The sequence below is a fragment of the Triturus cristatus genome, chromosome 9, assembly GCF_964204655.1.
Source record: "Triturus cristatus chromosome 9, aTriCri1.1, whole genome shotgun sequence".
In the NCBI taxonomy this organism is placed as follows: Eukaryota; Metazoa; Chordata; class Amphibia; order Caudata; family Salamandridae; genus Triturus; species Triturus cristatus.
The window spans coordinates 397,544,661-397,562,000 of record NC_140592.1 but is presented as its reverse complement, the minus strand read 5'-3'; the positions used below and the strand labels follow the sequence as shown (position 1 = coordinate 397,562,000).

The 17,340-nt window shown below is 44.8% G+C and overlaps 1 protein-coding gene across 8 annotated transcripts in view; it reads right to left on the bottom strand.

Annotated features, from left to right (window-relative positions):
- LOC146798028 (homeobox protein meis3) overlaps positions 1-14,896 on the bottom strand; it is a 128,640-nt gene extending 113,744 nt beyond the window's left edge. For 3 of the 8 annotated variants that reach the window (XM_085625263.1, XM_085625258.1, XM_085625262.1), the window contains exons 1-2: positions 12,723-13,444; positions 6,410-6,612 (exon numbers count right to left, since the gene is read on the bottom strand). In XM_085625263.1, coding sequence (XP_085481389.1) covers positions 6,410-6,612; positions 12,723-12,734 — 215 coding nt within the window. In that variant the 5' untranslated portion in view covers positions 12,735-13,444. Of the gene's footprint in view, positions 1-6,409; positions 6,613-12,722; positions 13,567-14,701 lie in introns of those variants that run through there. The other 5 variants (XM_085625260.1, XM_085625261.1, XM_085625256.1 and 2 more) reach the window with 5 other exon arrangements.
- Positions 14,897-17,340: the final 2,444 nt, after the last annotated feature.

Here is a 17,340-nt window from a genome sequence, read left to right as displayed (position 1 = left end):
ACTAATAAATTTACAAGATTGTTTCCACATGATTTCTCGACCCCTCACTTTCAGAGCTAACCCCATATGCTGAATTTCTTGAATTTCTGTAGTTTTGTCACTTGCATAAACTAGCGTCTTGTGCTCAAAGATTCACCCCAAAAGCTTAAGAAGCTGTCAATTTTTGTGATAAATTGAAGATGGTTGATTTTTTAACAACTGTATTATGTGACAATCTAACTACAGTCCTATAGATTTTGCTGACTTTTTAAAAAAAAACAAATTTGTTATGAATTGCAGAAGTCGCTAATACGACAGCAATCATTTAAAAAAGGGTGCCGTATTCTTCCACAAAGTGTACAATTCCTCTAGCATTGATTGCTTTTTTCACATAACAGGCATTCTCTGCCCAGAGGAGGATCCCATGACATAACCTCCTGAATTAAAAGTACAAAGAATGTTGAAGGTTATGGGGAAAATGATACACTTCACTCTGACCAGGCATCACCCAACGGATATACCCAGAGATCAGAAGTGCCCCCTGAGACCAGTTTTACAATAACATTACTGAATAGCTCACTAGATGTCCAAAAAGAAAATGTGCAGTGTTCACTGAGTTGAAAAGGGGTCTTTTTGCTTTTTTACTTTCTGCTAATACCCTGTGTTATCTTGTGCAAGGTATCCTTTTGTGCATATTGCAATGAATCAGTGCAATGATCAATTGAAAAGTTAGCTTCCTCTACCATTATAAATTGTATCCCTACATATTTGTGGATTTATAACTTACTAAGTTAGAAGATATTTTGCTGTTGTATAACTATGATTAAAGTAAGAGAACAAATGAAAGATTATCACACATTCCTGGCAATATAAGTGCTTTCAATATTTACTATCGATAAGTACTAGTCACAAACAAGTGGTGGGAGAGTGCTATACAAATGTACATGGCATAACACATTTTCTGGGGAAATATCTATATTTATTTAAGCTCAAACCATCAAATAGAGATTTAAATAGGGCCTTGGACAGGTCACCTTTGCAAATCTCACAGCACAACCTCTCTTACAATATGTGATTCCATGGGGTGTAAAGTTTAAGCAAAGGTTGTTTCATTGCAAAAGTCAAACATCCCAGGACAAATGTGCAGGGGTTGCATCGTTGCATGCGCGGCTGCGTCTATTCTAACACCCTTCCAAACACCCTGTGTTTATGTGTCTCACAGCTGTGTTCTGGAGTATCTCAAATTCTCATCTGGGTTTGCTCATTTTATTCCCTTAAATCTCATACCCTACTACTAACTGGTCTAACTTCAACCAACTCTCTTTCAACCACAGAAACTCTAGAGTTACAATACTCAATAAGTCAAAATAAATAGAGAGACAGACAGACAGTCAGATATTGTGGGTGTAAACAGATACTGTGGGTACAAATTCTAGATTATATACCACTGAACAGACAGGGTGAAAAATTGTACCAGGCGGGTTATTGACTTAAGGCAGCCCAACCGCGGACCATGGAGCTAGTAATAGCAATGTGGGCGCACATAGCAAAGTCACAGATTGACTCCCCACTAAACCCCCCCATTCAAATAATGCCCCCTTTAACAGGGCACATTAGAAGGTGATATATGCACTCTGGTACTACCTATGTATTCCTTTGGTGACAGGCTAGAATTGACTTGTCAAATAACAACCCTGCCCAAGAGTTTCTCTGTCTTGGATATTTAGTTTCTGTTTTACGGCAAACTTCAGATCGCGCTCAGTGTAACCGAGCCGCTGTGCCTGCGTACTTTTGAGTTTATGTTGCGAGAAAACATCTGCAAAAATTGCTGAATGCTAGAATTGTCGAAACGTTTGAATCTGTTTTCTGTGGAAAAGTGCAAAAAAAGACTAGGAGATTTACGGGGAGGGAAAGGAGGGAGAAATTCAAATGTGATTAATGCTGGAGTCCAGAAAATGTAAAAAAAAGTTGTAAAAATGGAATAACAAGTGCAGACATATATAGTAAATAGTTCAGACTAGCCAATGGGTCGCAGCTGGCGAGAGCTGAACAGGAGTGTTGGAAAGGGGTGCGGGGCAGAATAATAAAGTAATATTATTTCATCTTTCATCACCAAATCCCCTTTCCTTTTACCCTTGAAGAGCTAAACCAGCCAAAATATGTGAAACCTTTAGTCTGCTTCAAGCGGTATATTAAGTGGCTAGGTGTCAGATGTCCATGGTTTTTTAGGGCACTGGTAATGTATTATACTGACAGAGAAATCAGTTCAGTTTCAGTTTATTTATTTATTGTTATAAGTTAATGAAAACCGTCACAATATTTTACAAATAATACAAGATAAAACCATTTTGAATAAAATACTTCGTAGTTACTTCCCTGATTTGTCCTTAACTTAAGCGTTCTCACAGTTATGTCACTAATGTATATTAATAAAATCCTTTAGCATCTCAGGTGCTGGTTATTTCCTTCTAGTAAGGAAGAGAGAAGTCGATACCGCAATTTATTCTACCGGTGATTGTGGCAAGAGTACAGTTTACACTAAAAAATGGGGTGAACACCTAATAGGGATTTTGATCGGACCTGTGGTCTATCATTTTTTCATAATAACCCCTTGTGGTCGCTATAGGACCATATTACATGGTTACCCGATATGTATGTATCCCCTATAACACATAAAGTTAAATAATAGACAACTTTTCAGGAACCAGCAATCAAGTAGTTTTAGTTTTAAAACCTAAAAATAATAGTTAACAGGCTTTGGAAGGTCTGTACTCCCCTCTTTCCTCACCTGCACTCTCGTTAACTTTTCAAGAAGAGAAAATACAAGCAAAAACTACATTTTGTCAAAGCATCTCAAATTCTCATCCAGGCCTGCCTTAAATATCAGAATTATATTAGTACTGAGACTACTTATCTCGAATAATATTATTTTATTTTTTCCGCAGCACTCTGTTCTTGTAATACACTCTCTCCTGCAGGCACAGACCGTGTTGCTGCTTTTTCATGGCTTGTGTTTTTTCTTCTCCTGGCCTGTTTCTTATCTCTCGTCAAATAATTATTCCTATCTTTCGTGGGCCCTTCCTCGAGAAGAAGTGAAGCTCTCTGCACTCCCCAAGCTTTTCCCTCCCTCCACATCTATCCCAGGGTTCACTCTGTTGCTGGCTGCAGCTGCGCCTTTTTTTTCTTTCTAATGTTACTCGTTCTGATTAACAAATACTTCTGTCTTCTGACCATGGAACCTGTATACTCTGAGTTAGATATATTGTTCTCGGTTTAGTATTGTTGTTGTTAGCATTGGTATTATCATTATTATTGTTGTTATTATTATTATTAGTAGTAGTAATATTGCTATTATTAATATTATTATATTGTTATTGGTAGCAGCAGTAGTAGTATTTTATTATGACTGCTGTTATGGTTAAATATTCGTATTGTTATTAGTAGTTGCAGTATCTTGTTAAGGTTTCTGCTGCAGCCAAGTATATTATAATATATTATTATTATTATTATTATTATTATTGTCGTAGTAGCTTTGTTAATATTATTTGTGTTATTGGTAATTCTTATAATAATAATAATGATAATAATAACAATATGCAATGGTTTATTATTATCAATAATAGTAGTAGTATAGTAGTAATAATAATAATAATGATAATGATAATAATGACGATATCAATAATAAAAGTAATATTAGTAATAATAATAATGATACTAATAATAATAGTAATATTAGTAATAATAAAGATAATAATAATGATAGCAATAATAATAGTAATAGTAATATTCGGAATAATAATAACAGTCATATTTACACTATTACCACTATTGAGGTCAGCGGGAGCCCCGGTGTTTTCATGGCTGGCAGGCAGGTGACCCCCTATGCCCTCATGGTCATGCAGCTAGTCTCTGGTGTCTTCCACCGGTGCCCTGTGCTACAGCTGTGCACTCAACAGGTGTGTGGCGCAGAGCAGCGTGGGCATGAAGAGCCGCGTGAAAAGGTACTGACCCTAGGTGGGACACAGAGTAACGAGACTTGGCCCTTCAGAATGGACACGAGCCAGTGTGAGGAGACGGGATAACGACTGGTATCACCCAATAGGATCTCGCGTGGACTTGGTTCTTCTGGAAACTCCAACATTAATCCTACAACAAGCACTTTGGTAATCCTCCAGTGACTTTGGCCCTGAACCTGAAACTACCAACGAAGCAAGCTGTGCCTGACCTATGACCTCGAGCACTTTGGGACAAATCTCTAAGTGCCCCTGTTGAGGAGGCATCTTTCTAAACTTTCTGCAACTAACCATTCCACATCCTCCAACTGTCAAGTAGTTGTGATCCCTCTTCTACCCCTCCGCTATCATTCCGGAGCCACATAACTGACATATCCACCACTCAAATGACTTTCATATTTCACTATACTAATACAACACTAATCCCTTATGGGTTCCGGAGTAGCGTGCTACTCGCCAAAAAGCGCTTTGACACCTCGTTAGAGGTAGTACGCGCTATATAAATGCAATTACAATACAATACATATCTCTACTGCTTCTTACGTACCACTTCAAATCAAATATGTAAATGTGAAAGACATACTAAATGTACATGCCTCACGAATCAACTAAGCAAATGAGTCTGGCCTATGGCATGTGCATACCCCTGTAAACAAAGTTTCTTAATGTGCAGGCCTGCTGCAGGTACATGCCTCATGAATGCAATATCTACATGTGCAGGGTATATTGAATGTACATAGGTCATGAAGCACCTTTGTAAATGTGCAAGGCCTGAGGCATGTACAAACCTCTGTAAATAAAACATTTAAACATGCAGGCCCTGCTGCATGGACATACATCTGTAAATCAAAGCATAAATGAGTAAGGCACACTGAATGTAAAATTTTTTGCTGTATAGGGCATCATGAATCTACATAGCCCATGAAACTGAAATCTAAAGGAGCCAGGTCTAGAGCATGTACATAGGGCTGTAAATACAAAAAAAATGTCTAAATATGCAGGCCCTGCTGCATGGACATACATCTGTAAAGCAAAGCATAAATGAGTAAGGCACACTGAAAGTAAAATATTTAGCTGTATAGGGCATCATGAATCTACATAGCCCATGAAACTGAAATCTAAAGGAGCCAGGTCTAGAGCATGTTCGTAGGGCTGTAAATAAAAAAAAAATCTAAATATGCAGGCCCTGCTGCATGGACATACATCTGTAAAGCAAAGCATAAATGAGTAAGGCACACTGAAAGTAAAATATTTAGCTGTATAGGGCATCATGAATCTACATAGCCCATGAAACTGATTTCTAAAGGAGCCAGGTCTAGAGCATGTACATAGGGCTGTAAATTAAAAAAAAAATCTTAATATGCATGGCCTGCTGCTTAAACTACCTAGTACATTGTGTAAGGAAATGTGCTGGGCCTTCTGCGCGCACATACCTTATAAGTAGGGCTCTCCGATTTCCATTTTTACGTATGTTTTGGATAAATAAAGACAGAAAACAACCAATTTCTCTGTATTTATTTTTAAATATGAAAAACCAGGCAAAAATCTGTCGTCTTTTGAGTGGTCTTTGATGCTCTCAATCATGACTGTTAAGCAGAGAGCTGTGTAGAGCAACACACAGGGGAGTAAAAAAAAAACCTGAGAAGTTTATCTATCGAAGCCTTCAATAGTTGCAGATGTGCTTGTGTTTCAAAGTACTAATGCCATAAGAGTGTTTTGCATACGAGTAATGTCTTGCATAAGCCTTCTTATAGCAGTAAAACCCCCGGGGCATCCAATTGCAAGCGTGCCTCGGTTGAGTAAATAAATGTGGAAATAAACTAGTTTCAAGATTTTTTTTCACAAAAACACAAAATAAAAATAACTAAACACATATAGAAATAAAAATATAAATATGGATAGATACAGGTCCAAGTGTCTAAAAATCAAAACCATCAAACCGGTAGCCTTACTTATAGAAAAAAGCCTGTATCTGCAAGGAGTACGGTATATATAAATATATATCAATCAAATATTTCAGTGTGCCTGGCCCAGTTTTACAGATATTCTCCCTAATCAGAGAGCGGATGTCTCTTGAATAAATCTTCCATGAATAAGTCGAATCGGGCAATGGTTCTTGTACACAAATATGCCACAATCTGAAATTCTTAAGCAAGTTACTTTGCAGGCCTGACGTTTACCGTCTGCCTATATTTCTATATACTTTGAAACGCTCTAAAACCCTCTAGCCTTGTACGTGTTGTACAAAAAAATGCCAAATAAATAAAAACAAATATTAGCGCCCTCACTTCAGGCTTGGATATCCGGCACTATGCCCTGTCATTTGAGCTGGACTTAGTTCAGCCGTAAACAAAATATAAAATAATGGAGTAAGTCAATGGGCATACTCAAGGTCATGACCCCACAAGGATGCTCACCCATAGATCTCGTCCTTCTCCCTCTTGAGGCCGTCGTTGCTGCCCAGTCCTGGGGCCATGGCCGCCCGGTGAGCTGCCCCCGACGACCCGTAGGGTGAGCTTTGGTTAAGTGGGTGATGCTGCAGGCTCCTGCCAACATGGGGGTCCCCAAAGCCGGGCAGGGGGATCCCGTCCATCCCGGCATAGTGCACCAGTTCATCATACTGCAACGTGAGGAGGGAAAGCGAGATGTGTAAAAGGGGTTATGAACCCCAAGAAATTCCACTCATTCATTCACTCATGCAGTCCTCGCCACCCCTAGAAATCTCCTGCAAAAAAATCCCCCCTCCCTCCTCCCCACCCAGAGAAAGTGCAAAGGTCCTAAAAAGAGAAGCGCATCCCTCTGCACCCCTTGAAATTTCCCCTATTCAACCTTAGCCACCCACTTCCTTCCCCCTACAGAAAGAATGTGGGACGAACCATAAAGGGAGTTCTGAAACCCCAATACTTTTCTGCACCTCTACAAATCACAGTCCCTCGTTCAACCTCTCACTCCAACACACACCCACTCATCCTTAGAGAGAATTTGTGGAACAGGTGAGAAAGCAAAACCTTCACCCTCAATTCATGGGCCTCAAGGAGAGGGAAGGCAGAGGTAAGTTACCTCCTGTTCACTTCACCCCCATAGGCTGGGACGCCAAGGGTAACTTGTCTCCTCTCAAACTCCATTCGAAATATATTTCACTCCAAGGAGATTTTACAAAACTGAAAGTTCAGCCTTGCTTCGTCCAACCCCCTCTCGGACAGGGGGGGCAACACTCAGAAGTGGAAAGGGTCGCCTTAGAATGGAGAGTTCAAAATGGTCGAACACCCTTGCAACGCTTCACTCCAACAACATAACATGCTCCACCATCCTTTGGTGCTCACTCTACCCACAGAGCACCCACTGTACCCCAAAAAAGATAGGGGCCCTTATCCAACACAGTTGTATCACAGAGACTGAAGGGGGCATGGATGGCCAAACTCAGTGACACTGTAATCACACAGCCCCTAAACTGTCTTACCCAACTACAACACCCTGCCCTGCAACCCAGGGGATGGCCTGAGAAATGGAGGACTCCTCCACCACAGTTCACCTCATATTACCATGGTCATTGCAATCCCTGTAACATCAATACATGCTGATATGGAAGGTACCTGGTCAGCAGTGGACACACACAACCAGTCAGGCAGTGGCCCACCACACACAAACAGCCATAGTACAGAAATACACAATCACTTCTAAACCTACGGGCACATTACAGCAGAACACAGTCCAACTAAAACAGGCACTCGTTTCAGAAAGGCCAGGTACCTGCCAAAAGGCAGACATATTACAGCAAGGCACAACCACATCTACACAGAAAGCCACCATACAACAAGAAACAGTCACATCCATACTGACAGCCACACACGACAGAGCACGACAGTACTGCATTCGCCGGAGACACAATAGGCAACCTACAATCACATCCAGAAGATAGGAACGTTAGAGCAAAATTCAATCTCGTTCCTTTTTTGGAACACTTTATAGTAATGGACAACCACATAAGCAATGAAAAGCACGCAGCAGAAAAACACAACCACACCTGTAAAACAGACACATTACACACCCAGACACAATCACGTCCATGAAAAGGCACAACAGAGCAATGCACAACCACATGTAAAAGACAGCTGCAGCTATCGACAACCACATCCATGATCAAGTGCACACTACAGAAATATACTACTAGTTACACAAACAGACAAAATAAAGCAAGTCAAAATCACATTTCATTTTACAGCACTCTACAGCAAGACAGAATCATATCCACACAGAATAACGGGTTACATCAAAACACAGTCACACAAGGCACACACAGGCACTTTGCAACTGCACACAACAACAAACAGTGAACACTGGCACTGTACTGCTGGCTACAGGCAGAAACACAATACAGCCGGGCCGTCATATAAACATGGAAAGACAAACATACCATATTCACTGCAGATAGACACAGACACGTGCAGACACACACAGGCGAAGGATACCAGGATCGGACACACGCACAAGCTACCTCATGCAGCTAGACACAAACACCCATGCAGGCACACACAGCTGACCACACGTCATACTCTGTGTATGCCTGAACTATTTTATTGGGTTTATGGGCAGTAGTGCCAGATAATCGAAGACAGGATGCACAGACAGCTGGCTAAATGACATAAACAGCTAAACTGAAAGTCACACTAGAAAGCACACACTTAAAAAGCCAGCTGACGCAGGAGGACGTTCACCACCAAGAAAGACAAAATCAATCTCGGACACGTACACGGGGCAAAACCCAAGTCAAGAGAGCTCTTCTTACACGTGCTTGAGAACAGTGTTCTTCGAATGGTGCAAGTCGTCCTCAAAACAGAGCATGATTTTCCGTCTCATATGATTTGCCCTCTTTCTTTTATTGTTTATCTGTCTTTACACTTTTCCAATTACCTATCTCTTTTTATTTTTTGTATGTATTTGTTTTCTTTTTATCTTAATTTTTTTTCCCAAGCACTTTCCTCTTTCTTATTTGAGTTTCCTACTTCTCTGTCTCAGTTTCCTTATTTTACTTTCCAGGTCTCCTCTGCTTTTATTTTTTTTTTTCTTGCCTGTTTGCTTCCCTCCATTTTCTTCCCTCCATTTTTTGTATTTCTCTCCTTCTCTCACACTTCCCTTAATTCTTGCGAGAAACAGTCCAAGTACATACATTTCACGGCCAGTTTTGCAAACTTTACAGCTTGCCTTATCTGTACAGACTCAATCTGGGAATTTCTTTCCAGCTGGCAGGAAATACAAATTAAATAAATTGACATGATTTGCCCTCAAAAGCATCTTTAGGTAACTAATTCATTTGCAAATTCAAAGTTATTCACTGCCACGGTGTGAACACATGCTTTACTTTTCAAACCTCTTGAACGGATCCTTTAACGCCTAAAAGAAAATAGGTTTGCGACCATATTTTCGGCGATTTGAGCGCACCGGAGTCACAGAGAAAGTAAAAGTGCTCCGAAGAATGTGTACGAAACAGACTTTCTTGCTTCCCTGAGCTTTAACCAACTCTTTAACACACAAAAAGACGCGGCTCTGTGGAATTACTGACTCATGACGGACTTTCATATTGAAATCAGCCCGTCCAGTCCATTTCACACCCTGGATTCCGAGGGGGGACGCGCGGATGCCTAATGAAGCGGCTTCATTCCCCCATTAGGGCTTTTCATAGGGACTTTTCGCCCTGAAAGGTTGGCAAACTCGGCATTTTGTTTCCCGAGCATGGGGGCGAGGGGGGAGGGGTTGCTAAGAAGCGTTAGGAAACTTTTGCTTCAACTTTCTTCGTTTTCCAGCCCCTAAACTGATAAATAATCTTATTTATACGTTTTTAAATAGGAGGCAAGCTGAATATATTTTATCTCGTAAGTTGTTTCGTCAACATCATTTTTTAATCGTGTTTATCCCAAAAATGCACCATATGTTCCTTGCAGTTAGGATAGTTTTTATTATTGGAAAAAAACAAGCAAAAAGTTTGCTTGACATTTTATCTTGGATGTTAAACCCACCTGGCCTGAAACAAGTATTTCAGTATATTGAATAGTTTTACTTAAACAAAAATGTCGGTTTGCGGTTTTACTATTCACAGAGGCACTATGGTGGTGCACGGTTTGATTGAGATGTTTACACGGTGAACGCTGAAGGCTGTGCTCGGATGTCGACTCTGGCTTTCATCGACATATTATTTATCCAAGCCCATAAGTGTGAACCGAAGCCTCTCCTGTGTGCTTCCAATCTGGAAAGTAACCTACTCGTCTCAGCTCCTGCAACAATGCAAAGTTTTAAAACATAAGGGGCGCCCCTTTATTTCGGTCCTTTATAACTGTGTAGAAGGAGAGGTTGTGTTTCCTGGTCCTGTTAAAAACAGGGAATTAAAAAAGCAGCGCGCGTTAAATTATTTGCAAGAATAGAATATTTCGGAAACTGCCTTGCTTGTCCGCGAACGCTCCGGCGCGTGGTTGCCTGGCGGAATCCCGCCGCGGTGCTTGCAGCGCCGAGCCTTCCAAGTACAACCGTGTGGTCGGCGGCGTTATATTTTGAGTCTTTCACCAAAATTAGTAAACAAACGAGGGGGGTTTGGAGTAAAGCAAAGCAACCTTCAAAACTGACCCCATCTAACCACAGTCGTCCATGTTGCTTGAGTTAGCAGATATGAAACTTTAACAAGTATGAATCTCTTAGTATATTTGGGGCCACGGCAGGGAAGTGTGGCAGAAAATACGCCACCCCTAAAAAATACCCGAGGGCAGTGGGGGGGAGAGTTAATCCCGAAGGAGTGTTCGGTGAGGCGCCCGACGTTGGGAGGAACTGGAAGAGATACTTTATAGAGTCTCGGCAGGCGATTATTCGAAAAGATTTTAAAGGGGGGTTGGGGGTGTAACAGAAAGAGGTGGCGCCCCAACTCGCAAAGTTTCACTTTGTCAATGTACCTTTTTCAGGCGGTTGACCAAGAGGGCTTTCTATTACACATACAGGTATAACCCCCCCCCCCCTATTTTATTACCAGCAGTTTCCAAACAGTGGGGTTCTAAAGGGGCGCGGTTCTGGGGTCCACCTGAAGGACACGGCACACCATTTTGGGCAGGCACGCACAAAAACACGCACCCCGTGTCCTGCCGCCTCCCGCCGACAGCAGAGCCAGAAGTTACCCAAGGGGTCCCAGGTGAAGCGAGGTGGCATGCCGACCCACGTGCATCAAACAAACACACGCACCGACGTCCATGACCCGTCCAGACAGATTTACGCATTCAGGTGCAGCCAGGTGGGGTCGCACGTGACGTAAGGTAACACACACGCACTTGTCAGCAAGGCACTTGGAAGACAAGCATACACTCACACAACGACAAACATGCCCCTATGACCATTTCCAAGTGAACCAGAATTAGACATACAGTAGAGCCAGCTGCAGCCCGGGGGTCGCAGGTAATACGAGAGATCCTACCTAACATGGAGGGCTCAGCTCCTCAGAAGGGAGAGACACAGACCTGGGGCAGAGGACCCCTGGCGCACGTATCTGTGGAGGGGTCAGAATGTACCACTACCAGAGCCAGGTGAAGAGGGGTGACTGCTCGCTATAAGGGGTGCCGGTGCCCCCAAAACAACAAACCTGTGGCAGAGGACCCCTGACGCACCTCACTGTGGAGGGGACAGCGTGCAGCACCACCGGAGCCAGGTGAAGAGGGGCGACTGCTTACGTCAGGGGGTCCTCCCCAAAACAACTGGAGGGGTCAGAATTCACCAGAGTCAGGTGAAGAGGGCAGACTGCTCGCTACAGGGTGCCCCAAAACACCAGACCTGGGGCAGAGGACCCCTGACGCACCTACGGGAGGCAGTGAACCCTTATCATATGCTCTGGGTCCCATAGAGCTAGAGGTCTGCAGCCGAGTACGTCAGATCTAGCCATGTGGGGTCATCTCAAGTAGAGGCGCCCATTCCCTCAGCACCTCACAAAACTAAAGTTCCGTACAGAGTAGGCCCTTTATGGAGGGGGCAGGCTCCAGCCAACACCAGGGTGACAAGGAGGGTCCCCTGTCCAGTGACTGCACTCCAGTGCCTCAAATCGTGGAGCTCGGACCGAAGCACTTAGTCCAGGGTTCAGCCTGATGCACGGCCCCAAGAAAGGAGACCCGCCCCCCAATGCACCACATGCAGAACACTCACTCTGTGGCACCGGCTGGGGTCCCAGAAACCCCGCTTAGCCTACTCCAGGAGGATCAGCGTGCAGTCAGTTCAAGGGTCACACTCACTGCCAAAGGGACATCTTTCGTCAATAACCCACACACAGCACATCTTGGGGCAAGGGCACAGACACACATGGGGCAAGCATGCAGGCAAATGGTCGGGGCAGCAAGTGATTAGACCCCCAGTCAAAGCACGGGCACCATCCAAACGGGAGGTCCGCGGGTGAGAGACCCCAAGCATCCCACAGTCACCCCTTTCGTCACAGAGCCAGTTAGCAGCTTTCGGGGACACTTGACACCCAGAGGACCTGGACCAGGGTTACAGAGATACAGACCCGTCTGATTGCACCCGAGACACCCACACGCGGCACCTGGGGGGCTACAGGACCCCCATTTACACATATACACACACAGAAGCAGCTCAGCAGGGCCTCGGCCAGGCATCCGTAGCCCCGCTGCAGCCTCCCCTGACCAGCGCACGGGCTGGCATGCAGGCTGGGCCCGGTCATAGGGGGAGAGGGGCCGCGGAAGGAGAAGCACCTACCCTTTGTGCCATGGGGACCTCGCTGCAGTCCCAGACCGGAGCAGCGGCGGAGGGGGGTGGCTCGGGGCGCCTCCGGGCGGGCAGCAGGGCATCCACCAGCGTGCAGTGCGGTGCTCCCTCCTGGCCGTGCGCGCTCTCCGGTGCTGGAGCAGCGGGGGTGTCTGGCCGGCGCTAGCAGGCCGCCGGGGCTGGCAGAGGAGGCATGGGCAGCGCAGGCAGGGCACGGCAGCTCCGCTCCTCGCTGAATCTCTTTCTTGCCTTTTGGCTGCCAGAGCTGTCCATCAAGGGTCCAGAACTGTCAGAAGCAGGATGACTGATGATCCTGGTGCCTGCTGGGCGGGGGAGGGGGAGGGGTGGGCACACAGACACCCCCAAACACCCTCTTCTTTCTTGTTCAGTCCCGCTGGACTCTGGAACCTGGACCCGCCAGGGATCCGAGCATGGAGGCAGCGGAGGGCTCCTTGGAGGGAGGGCGGTGGGCTTCACCAAGACCAGCTCCAGCCATGCATCTTCCACCAGGGTAGCTGGGCTTCTCCAGGGGTCTCCCTTTCTGTGCTGGAGGCACTATCTGCTCCGAGGGGCTCCGCGCTCCCAGCTAGGGGTGTCCTCTGCTTCAGGGGGCTCCCTGTCTCAGCTGTGGAGATGCTGTTCTCTGCTGGGGTTGCTCCCTGCTCCCGGGGCTCCTTTGCCTTGCTTAAGATGCTTGCCCCTCTCCCCGCTCTGCTGGGCTGTGCTCTCTGCTGCAGGGGTCCCCTCTCTCTGCTGTGGGAGGCAGGCTCTGGGCTGGCTGGCAGTGGCTGCTGCCTCCTCCAGGATGTCTGCGCTTGGCTGTGTGTGTGTGTGTGAGAGGGAGTGAGCAGGGATGCTCTCTCGTCTTTCTCTCTCTCCCTCCTCTATGGGCTCCACAGCCCTGAGCTATGAGCACATCCGGAAGTACATGGGCCTTTTAACCCTTTGTCTGCCGGCTCAGTCGGGCAGACACACGCACCGCTGCTTCCTGCTGCGTCCTCCAGCCTTTCCAGCCTATCCCTTATGTTCTACCCATCTTTTTTTTTTTAGTTCTATCTTTTATCCAACCGTGAATTCATTCACACAGTCCTCTTTTATCGGAATCTCTCTTCATAGGCTGTTGGCATTCCACCTTTATTCGCTCTCCCCCCTTCGTCGACCCATTAATTCCCTCTTGTGTCCACTTTTAATTCCTAATAATTTCGCATCACTTTGTCTACTTTATTTGCATGCTTATTGTCCTTTTCTTTTACCTTCTTTTTCCTACACATTTTCCTCTCTTTTTGAGGTGCATGCTAATTGAAATTGCAGCCCTTTGCATTCACTTTTTTCCCTTCTTGCTTTCTCCCTTTTGACTTCTTTTTTATCTTCTCTTTAGCCGATTAGATTAATTCTTATCCCCACCTTCCTGTGTATATATTCATTTTAAAAGTCTCTCATTTTGAACTCCCGACTCTGCCCCAAACCCCCTCTCAATCCCGCGCTCTCTCTTTTTCTCTCTCATTCTCTCTCTCCCCCCTTTCTTCCCCGCATTTTCTTTCCTCTATCCTCGTCTCCCTCCTTTTCTTTTTCTCACTCGCTCCCTTTTCCTCTCTCCCCTTTCGCTCTCCGTCCTTCACCTCTTTCTCTCGCTTTATTCTCAGCACCCTCTCTCTCTCTATCTCTCACTCTTTCCCTAGACCGCCCAGAACTCAATTACGAGCCCCTCTCATAGTGCTCCGGAGCCTCGCCGCAGATAAGGCTCTAGTTAAAAAAAACTAATACACATCCCAGCCGTGCTTTGAAAACTCAGTTTTTAATTGTGCCTGCCTCCAGCGAGTCACACCGGCAGACTTTGAAACGTTTTCTAGACTGACTGACAGCCAACCGGCCTGGCAGAGCTCTGCTCTCGGTGAAGGCCAGAAAGGGTCGCATTTCTGCATGGATGATTGAGTGGGCTTTCCCTTTATTTTTCTCCCATGTCTACTCACGAGCTCCTTAAAGGGCACCCCAAGCATCGTGTTCATGGCAGACGCGGTGACCCGGACATGCTGCCCACTGCGACCTGGAAGGCCCCCGTACCCAGGGACACGGCTCCAATGCATGCTCCCCACGGCTCAGGCCGCCATTCCTGCCCGTCTCCCGGCCGCTCCGCTGCGGCCAGCGCCCCTCCTCGCAGCCCCTTTCGCCCCAGCTCCTTTTGGCACTCTCTCCTGCTGTTTTCCATCTGCCCACTGACCCAATTTCCATATAAAAGGATTCCTTTGAGGAGGTGATGCTGCCCTTGCGAGCCCTTTGATTCCCAAGGCTTCAATGAGGCCCGGAGTCACTGCCTTGGGACGGCATGAATATGTTAAAAAAAGAGGAAACAATTGACAGACCTGGGTGGGGTAATGCCCCCATGCACCACGTCCCGCATCCCCAGCCCCAAACAAGCCCTAGAGACTGAGCCCTGCTATATCGCTCAGGCTGCAGGTGATGAAAAAAACTCTAGAACTTGGTCAAAAGCGAGATCAAACTTTATTTTTTCGAGACTTTATTGTTTTTTTAGAGGGTGTCAATTGTTTCTAGTATCTGATGCCATTCCAGCTCCAGTGACCACCTGGGGCCATTTTAGAGGGTTGAGTATGAGGGCACAGCACACCTGAGCTGTGGCCCCAGGGGGAAAATTGTGTGGTTGCCAGAGTGTGTGCTTTTAATCTAATCTACCACAGTGAAACTGTAGCTAATGTATGGAATGATTTTCTTGGGAGCACATGACTAAACCCAATTAACAAGTAATAATTAATAACAACTAGATTAAGCAGTAAACCTGGGTTCCAGAGTAGCGTGCTACTCGGTGTAAAGCAATTCAACAGATCTACCAAGAGTAGCAGACTCTATATGAACCCAACTGCACTGCAATACAATATAATGCTAAGAACACACAGTGTCTGGCTTCACTTGACAGATCATATTTAAATGAAGTTTCTAAGCTCCCCAACCATCTCACCTCAACTCTGGTTTTAGGTCTGCCTTTTTGATTTTTACTAAAATTATATATATACTACACGTATAGGCAGGGCCACTGGAAGTGGACCAATTTATATGACAGGGTTTATAAATGATGCAGCAATAAAAAAGCTAATTATGCGGAATAATACAGCACATTTTGTGAAAGTATTACTTCATTATTTTTACTCATGGGAACCATGCATAGGCAAAGATTTCACTTTAGTAGTACTAGTTTAAAACCCAATTACAGCAAGAAGCAACTGTAAGCGACTTTTGTGAAGGGCCTTCTACTGTCCATGAACTCGTGTCACTGTGTTTTTAGTAACTTTTGATCAGTTTGAGCTAGAAACAATTTTTTGTTAAAATCTGCAGATTATGCAGCAGATAATGGCTTAAGTGGTAAATGTGGCAAATACATAATTATGTGGAAAACGCCACAGCCGCAGAAGCACATATTTCCAGTGACCCTGCTTATAGCAGCTTTCAGCTAGCCTCTTTCATCCATTTCTTTGTTGTTGTGTTATTCACTTTTTTCTTCCACCTTCCTACAGCATACAGCATGAGGCAGTGGGTTAGCCCACTACAGCCATTGGCTAATTTCACTGTGAGTGACAGCATTCAGCTCTTTCACATTCTGCCCATTCACACACAAAGTAGTTGCCTTCAGTGCAAGGGACCACTATGGCAATGTGTGATTTTTACAAACAAAAAATACTTTTGCTTTTAGCCAATGTTTTCTTGTATACTGGTGAGGGACAAGCAGTGCCTCCCCTTCAAACTATAAAGTTTTACGAAAAGCATAACAAAAATGACACTGACACTTCCAAAATACTGGCAGTCAATGCCACACCTGTTGGCTCTGTCAAGACTTGCTATTTGCTTGATATCAAGGTTGCATTTACAAAATATATGCATGTTAAATCATAAATATATTCAAAAATATTACACAACATTAATTAATTCCACACTAAAGCAGGACAATTTAAAAACATCAAGTAGGCACCATCTAAAACAATGATTTGCAGACCATGAGGTCTCGATGTTGAGAAATACTGGGGAATTGGTTGGCTAGGTATCATCATTTCCATTTCCCAATTTGTGCCAAATTTTGGAAATGTCTGAAGATTTTGGAGAATAAGCGCAAGAATTTTTTTTTACACTTGTTATTTCTATTTGTCTCCTCCAGTGGCAGAAGGCCATTGGATTCATGTCCCATAATTTCAGGGAGGTGTGTGTATTTGCCAAGACACTATGGGCCTTATTACGATGTTGACTTGCATCCGACCGACCCTTCTACGGACTGAAACCTCCCGACAATAGGTCTGCGGTTCCGTCCGCAGAATTTGGACAGTCGGAAACATCAATTCTTGAATGGCAACTTGTGCAGTGGATGGAAAAATACCTCAGCACAAGCTGCTATTGGAAAATGGATGTCTGTAAACATCCCTGCCCCGTTTGGCAGTCACCATGTGGTGCCTGCCACACGGTGCAGGGATGTTAACGGGGGCACCATAAGTGCCTCCTAGGCCCGATAGCGGAGGGACAGTAGGGAAAGGAGTCCTGCTAGGGGCCCCCAATGTCACTTTCCGACAGCCTTTTCATGTTGGAAAGGCCGACATGGAAAGGCTTTGGGAAT